At 54.7% G+C, this 7,875-nt stretch overlaps 1 protein-coding gene across 1 annotated transcript in view; it reads left to right on the forward strand.

Annotated features, from left to right (window-relative positions):
* LOC140405317 (cyclic AMP-dependent transcription factor ATF-7-like) overlaps positions 1-7,203 on the forward strand; it is a 93,566-nt gene extending 86,363 nt beyond the window's left edge. Inside the window, exon 6 of the mRNA XM_072493608.1 lies at positions 7,189-7,203. Coding sequence (XP_072349709.1) covers positions 7,189-7,203 — 15 coding nt within the window. The remainder of the gene's footprint in view (positions 1-7,188) is intronic.
* Positions 7,204-7,875: the final 672 nt, after the last annotated feature.

Below are 7,875 nucleotides of genomic sequence, written 5' to 3' on the forward strand. Positions count from 1 at the left end.
GGATAGGTTAAGTCAATGGGTCTGGCAGATGGAACACAATGTTGAGACATGTGAGGTTATCCATTTTGGTAGGAATAACAGCAAAAGGGATTATTATCTAAATGGTAAAATATTAAAACATGCGGCTGTGCAGAGAGACCTGGGTGTGCTAGTGCACGAGTCGGAAGAAACGTTGGTTTACAGGTGCAGCAGGGTGATTAAGAAGGCAAATGGAGTTTCAGTCCTTCGTTTGCCGGAGGGATGGGTTTAAGACTAGGGAGGTTATGCTGCAATTGTATGAGGTGTTAGTGAGGCCACACCTGGAGTATTGTGTTCAGTTTTGGTCTCCTTACCTGAGAAAGGACGTACTGGCGCTGGAGGGTGTGCAGAGGAGATTCACTCGGTTAATCCCAGAGTTGAGGGGGGTTGGGGAAGGGCAGCACAGTGGATAGCACAATTGCTTCACAGCTCCAGGGCCCCGGGCTCGATTCCCGGCTTGGGTCGCTGTCTGTGCGGAGGCTGCGACGCTCTCCCCGTGTCTGCGTGGGTTTCCTCCGGGGTGCTCCGGTTTCCTCCCACAAAGTCCAAAGATGTTGCAGGTTAGGTGGATTGGCCGCGATAAATTGTCCTTAGTCTCCAAAAATTGCCCTTCGTGTTGGGTGGGGTTATGGGGATTGGGTGGAGGTGTGGGCTTGGGTAGGGTGCTCTTTCCAAGAGCCGGTGCAAATTCTGGTCGCCACACTACCAGAAGGATGTGGAGGCTTTAGAGAGGGTGCAGAAGAGATTTACCCAGAATGCTGCCTGGTATGGAGGGCATTAGCTATGAGGAGCAATTGAACAAACTCAGTTTGTTCTCACTGGAACGACGGAGGTTGAGGGGCGACCTGATAGAGGTCTACGAAATTATGAGGGGCATAGACAGAGTGGGTAGTCAGAGGCTTTTCCCCAGGGTAGAGGGGTCAATTACTAGGGGGCATAGGTTTAAGGTGAGAGGGGCAAGGTTTGGAGTAGATGTACGAGGCAAGTTTTTTACGCAGAGGGTAGTGGGTGCCTGGAACTCGCTACCGGAGGAGGTGGTGGAAGCAGGGACGATAGTGACATTTAAGGGGCATCTTGACAAATACATGAATGGGATGGGAATAGAGGGATACGGACCCAGGAAGTGTAGAAGATTGTAGTTTAGTCGGGCAGCATGGTCGGCACGGGCTCGGAGGGCCGAAGGGCCTGTTCCTGTGCTGCACTTTTCTTTGTTCTTTGTGAACCACTGCATCCACCTACCTCAAGGGACGGGTGTACATGTACAGCAAGATCCCGCTGATCCTCGATGCTGCCCAGAGTCCTGCCGTTTATCGTGGATTCCCGCCTTGTTAGTCCTGTCCGAGTGCGTCACCTCACATTGAATCCCATTTGGCGCTGACCAGCTCGTCTATAATAATAATCTTCATTAGTGTCACAAGTCGGCTCACATTCACGCTGCGATGAAGTTACTGTGAAAAGCCCCTAGTCGCCACACTCCGGCGCCTGTTCGGGGACACGGAGGGAGAATTCAGAATGTCCAAATTACCTAACATCACGTCTTTCGGGACTTGTGGGAGGAAACCGGAGCACCCGGAGGAAACCCACACAGGGAGAACGTGCAGACTCCGCACAGTGACCCAAGGGACAATTTATCACGGCCAATCCACCTAACCCGCACATCTTTGGACTGTGGGAGGAAACCGGAGCGCCCGGAGGAAACCCACGCAGGCACGGGGAGGACGTGCAGACTCCGCACAGACAGTGACCCAGGGCCGGGAATCGAAGCCTGGAGCCGAGAGGCGACAGTGCCAACCGCTGTGCTACCGTGCCGCCCACCGGTCACCGAAGGACATCCTCCTCTCAGATTCGCCACCCTGTCAATTTTCGATATGTGCGGAAATGGTTGATGCCGAGGACTTGTGAAATTGTAAATACTCCAGTGTGAAAGATGTAGATTAAAATGAATTCTACAAGGGGTGCGGTGATCATTGAAGGTGACAGGACGGGGGCGGCGGGGGGGGGGGGGGGGGGGGGGGGAGTGAAGACTGGAATTCTTTGAGGATGTAACGAGTAGAGTTAACAAGGGGGAGCCAGTGGATGTGGTGTATCTGGACTTCCAGACGGCTGTGGACAAAGTCCCACGAAAGCGATTCAGCGCGTGAAATTAAAGCGCATGGGATTCGGGGCGGGGTGTATCGAGAAAACTGCTGGGTCGGCAGGGAACAAAGAACAGGAATTAACGGGTGTTTTCCCCGAGCGGCAGGCGGTGACGGGGGGGGGGGGGGGTCGGGCGGGGATCGGTGCTGTTCACGATATGCATCAATGATGTAGATGAGGGAGCTCGATGGGGTGTCTCCAAATTTGCAGACGGCGCCAAGTTGGGCGGGAGGGCGAGCTGTGAGGAGGACACAGAGATCCTTCAGTGTAATATAGAACTGCACAGCACAGTACAGGCCCTTCGGCCCACAATGTTGTGCCGAACGAGTCTGAAACTTAAGATCCAATCAACCCACTCCCAATCATTCTGGTTCGCTCCATGTGCCTATCCAATAACCGCTTGAAAGTTCCTAAAGTGTCCCGACTCCACTATCACAGCAGGCAGTCCATTCCACACCCTAACCACTCTCTGAGTAAAGAACCTACCTCGGACATCCCTCCTATATCTCCCACCCCGAACCTTATAGTTATGCCCCCTTGTCACAGCGACATCCACCCGAGGAAATCGTCTCTGAACGTCCACTCTATCTATCCCCCGCATCATCTTATACACCTCTATTAAGTCGCCTCTCATCCTCCTCCGCTCCAAAGCTCCCTCAACCTTTCCTCATAAGACCCACCCTCCAATCCAGGCAGCATCCTGGTAAATCCCCTCTGCACCCTTTCCAATGCTTCCACATCCTTCCTATAGTGAGGTGACCAGAACTGCACACAATACTCCAAATGTGGTCTCACCAGGGTCCGGTACAGTTGCAGCATAACCCCCCGGCTCTTAAACTCAAGCCCCCTGTTTGTTTTTTTTAAATATATTTATTAAAGTTTTTTAACAACACAATTTTTCTCCTTTGCAAACAATAACCCCCCCCCTTAAATTAGCACTGAGCAAGATATATACACGGCAAAATTGTATATTTCCATAGCTTTATACACCGAGATAGTCTAGGAACGGTCGCCACCGCCTGTGGAACCCCTGCGCAGACCCTCTCAAGGCGAACTTAATCCTCTCCAGCTTGATGAACCCAGCCATGTCGTTTATCCAGGCCTCCAGGCTGGGGGGCTTCGCCTCCTTCCACATTAGCAAGACCCCTCGCCGGGCTACTAGGGACGCAAAGGCCAGAATTCCGGCCTCTTTCGACTCCTGCACTCCCGGTTCGTCCCCTACTCCAAACATTGCTAGCCCCCAGCTTGGCCTGACCCGGACTTTCACCACCTGAGATATTGCTCCCGCCACTCCTCTCCAGAACCCCTCCAGTGCCGGGCATGACCAAAACATAGGGACATGGTTCGCCGGGCTCCCGGAGCACCTTCCACACCTGTCCTCCACCCCAAAGAACCTGCTCAACCTCGCCCCCGTCAAGTGCGCTCCGCGGACCACCTTAAATTGTATCAGGCTGAGCCTGGCACACGAGGAGGAGGAGGAATTAACCCTACCTAGGGCATCAACCTTCCTCGATCTCCTCCTCCCATTTACCCTTCAACTCTTCTACCAGCTCTTCCCCCTCTTCTTTCAACTCCTGGTGTATTTCCGACACCTTGCCCTCCCCGACCCATGCACCCGAGATCACCCTATCTTGAACTTCTTGTGCCGGGAGCAACGGGAATTCCCTGTCCTGTCGCCTCACAAAAGCCCTCACCTCCATATATCTAAAGGCATTTCCCGGGGGTAACTCGAACTTCTCCTCCAGTGCCCCTAATGTCCCGTCGATGAACAGGTCCCCCATTCTTCCGATCCCCGCCCGATGCCAGCCTTGGAACCCCCCGTCCATCTTCCCCGGGACAAACGGGTGGTTACCCCTGATCGGGGACCACGGCGATGCTCCCGTTGCACCCCGGTGCCGTCTCCACTGGCCCCAGATCCTTAGCGTTGCCGCCACCACCGGGCTCGTGGTATACTTTGACGGCGAGAACGGCAGCGGTGCCGTCACCAACGCCCCCAGGCTCGTTCCTTTACAGGACGCCATCTCCATCCTCTTCCATGCCGCCCCCTCTCCCTCCATAACCCACTTGCGGATCATCGCCACATTTGCTGCCCAGTAGTAGCTCCCCAGGTTTGGCAGCGCCAACCCTCCTCGGTCCCTACTGCGTTCCAGGAACCCTCTCCTTACTCTCGGGGTCTTATTCGCCCACACAAACCCCATAATACTCCTGCCTACTCTCTTAAAAAAGCCCTTGGTGATCACGATTGGGAGGCACTGAAACACAAACAGAAACCTCGGGAAGACAACCATTTTGACCGACTGCACTCTACCCGCCAGCGAGAGCGGTAACATGTCCCATCTTTTGAAATCCTCCTCCATTTGCTCCACCAACCTCGTCAGATTCAGTTTATGTAGGGTCCCCCAACTCCTGGCTATCTGGATCCCCAGATACCGAAAGCTCCCCTCCGCCCTCCTCAGCGGTAGGTCCCCTATCCCTCTTTCTTGGTCCCCCGCCTGTAATACAAAGAGCTCACTCTTCCCTACATTGAGCTTATAGCCCGAGAACTCCCCAAACTCCCTCGGAGTCTGCATGACCTCCACCATCCCCTCCATTGGATCCGCCACGTCCAACAACAGGTCATCCGCATATAGCGACACCCGATGCTCTTCTCCCCCTCGGACCACCCCCCTCCATTTATTAGACTCCCTCAATGACATGGCCAATCATTCGATCGCCAATGCAAACAACAGGGGGCACCCCTCCTCGTCCCTCGGTACAGCCGAAAGTACTCCAACCTCCGCCGGTTCGTCACTACACTCGCCACCGGGGCTCTGTAAAGGAGCTTAACCCAACTGATAAACCCTCCCCCGAACCCAAACCTGCGCAGCACCTCCCAGAGGTACTCCCACTCTACTCGGTCAAAGGCCTTCTCCGCGTCCATAGCTGCCACTATCTCCGCCTCTCCCTCCTCCGATGGCGTCGTTATCACGTTTAAGAGCCGCCGCACATTGGTGTTTAGTAGCCTGCCCTTTACGAATCCTGTCTGGTCCTCATGGATCACCCCCGGGACACAGTCCTCGATCCTCATGCCCAGCACTTTTGCCAGCAACTTTGCATCCACATTGAGGAGCGAGATCGGCCTGTACGATCCACATTGCAGTGGGTCCTTGTCCCGCTTTAGGATCAAAAAAATTGTCGCTTCCGACATTTTCGGGGGCAGGGTCCCCTCCTCTCTTGCCTCGTTGAAGGTCCTCACCAGTAGCGGGGCCAACAGGTCTGCGTACTTTCTGTAGAACTCCACCGGGAATCCGTCCGGTCCCGGGGCCTTCCCCGCCTGCATGCTCCCCAAACCCTTGCTCAGCTCCTCCAACCCAATTGGTGCCCCCAAACCAGCCACCTCTTGCTCCTCCACCCTCGGGAATCTCAGCTGATCTAGGAATCGTCTCATCCCCTCTTCCCCCGCTGGGGGCTGGGATCTGTATAGCTCTTCATAAAAGGCCTTGAATACCTTGTTTATTTTTGTCGCACTCCGAACCGTGGCTCCCCTTCCATCTTTGACTCCCCCTATTTCCCTCGCTGCCGCCCTCTTACGGAGCTGGTGTGCCAGCATCCGACTAGCCTTTTCCCCGTACTCGTAGGTCGCCCCCTGCGCCTTCCTCCACTGTGCCTCCACCTTCCCTGTGGTCAACAGGTCAAACTCCGTCGGGAGCCGTCATCTTTCCCCAAGTAATCTTTCCTCCGGGGCCTCTGCGTATCTCCTGTCCACTCTCAAAATCTCCCCCACTAACCTCTCCCTTTCCATTCCCTCTATCTTCTCCCTATGAGCCCTGATGGAGATTAGCTCTCCCCTGATCACCGCCTTCAACGCCTCCCATACCACCCCCACCCGCACCTCCCCGTTGTCGTTGGCCTCCAAGTACCTTTCGATACACCCCCTCACCTTCCCACACACCACCTCGTCTGCCAGCAGTCCCACATCCAGCTGCCACAACGGGCATTGGTCCCTCTCCTCTCCCAGCTCCAGTTCCACCCAGTGCGGGGCATGGTCCGAAACGGCTATGGCCGAATACTCCGTCCCCTCCACCCTCGGGATGAGCGCCCTGCCCAGAACAAAGAAATCTATCCGGGAGTTGGCTTTGTGTACATGGGAGAAGAAAGAAAATTCCCTGGCCTGCGGCCTTGCAAACCGCCATGGGTCCACTCCCCCCATCTGATCCATAAACCCCCTAAGTACCTTGGCCGCCGCCGGCCTCTTTCCAGTCCTTGATTTGGAGCGGTCCAGTGCCGGGTCCAACACCGTATTGAAGTCCCCTCCCATTATCAGGCCTCCTATCTCCAGGTCCGGAATGCGCCCCAACATGCGCTTCATGAATCCTGCATCATCCCAGTTCGGGGCGTATACGTTTACCAACACCACACACGTCCCTTGCAGCCTACCGCTCACCATCACATATCGCCCTCCATTGTCCGCTACAATAGTCTTGGCCTCAAATGACACATGCTTTCCCACCAATATTGCCACCCCTCAATCCTTCGCGTCCAGTCCCGAGTGGAATACCTGTCCTACCCATCCCCTTCTCAACCTGACCTGGTCCGCCCCAAGCCCCCTGTTAATAAACACTAACACACTGTAGGCCTTCTTCACGGCTCTATCCACTTGAGTGGCAACCTTCAGAGATCTGTGGACATGAACCCCGAGATCTCTCCGTTCCTCCCCCTTCCTCAGAACCCTGCCGTTGACCCCGTAATCCGCTTGTCCCACCAAAATGAATCAACCTCGCACCTATCAGGGTTAAACTCCATCTGCCACTTCTCGGCCCAGCTCTGCATCCTATCAATGTCTCTTTGCAGCCTACAACAGCCCTCCATCTCATCCACTACTCCACCAATCTTGGCGTCATCAGCAAATTTACTGACCCCCCCCTTCAGCCCCCTCCAAGTCATGGATAAAAATCAGAACTAGCAGAGGATCCAGCACTGATCCCTGTGGTACACCGCTGGTAACTAGGCTCCAGTCTGAAAATTTTCCATCCACCACCACCCTCTGTCTTCTAGGTGATAGCCAGTTAGTATGTTGAGCTAGTGGGCAAACGAGGGGCTAATGCAGTTTAATGTGGAGGATGTGAATGTGTTGGAGGTCGCGCGGGAGAAATTCACAAGAATTCCGAGGAATGATAAACTTCAGTTTGGGACTGTCTCGGAGACAAGGGAGCTCAGAGGAGATTTGATCCAGATGTTCAAGGTCACGAGGGAGCAGACGGACAGGGTCGATGGGGATTAAGTTGGTCTCGCTCGGAGAAGGTCGACGAGAGGTGGAATGTGCGATTTAACATAGCCCTGTGTCAATCCCCAAACTAATCCCACGGCCCCGCTCTCTCCCCACAGCCCTGTATCAATCCCCAAACTAATCCCACTGCCCCACTCTCCCCATAGCCCTGTGTCAATCCCCAAACTAATCCCACTGCCCCACTCTCTCCCCAAAGCCCTGTATCAATCATCAAAGTAATCCCACTGCCCCACTCTCTCCACATAGCCCTGTATCAATCACCAAACTAATCCCACTGCCCCGCTCTCTCCCCATAGCCCTGTATCAATCCCAAACTAATCCCACTGCCCCGCTCTCTCCCCATAGCCCTGTGTCAATCCCCAAACTAATCCCACTGCCCCACTCTCTCCCCATAGCCCTGTATCGATCCCCAAACTAATCCCACTGCCCCGCTCTCTCCCCATATCCCTGTGTCA

This window comes from Scyliorhinus torazame, chromosome X, assembly GCF_047496885.1.
Source record: "Scyliorhinus torazame isolate Kashiwa2021f chromosome X, sScyTor2.1, whole genome shotgun sequence".
In the NCBI taxonomy this organism is placed as follows: domain Eukaryota; kingdom Metazoa; phylum Chordata; class Chondrichthyes; order Carcharhiniformes; family Scyliorhinidae; genus Scyliorhinus; species Scyliorhinus torazame.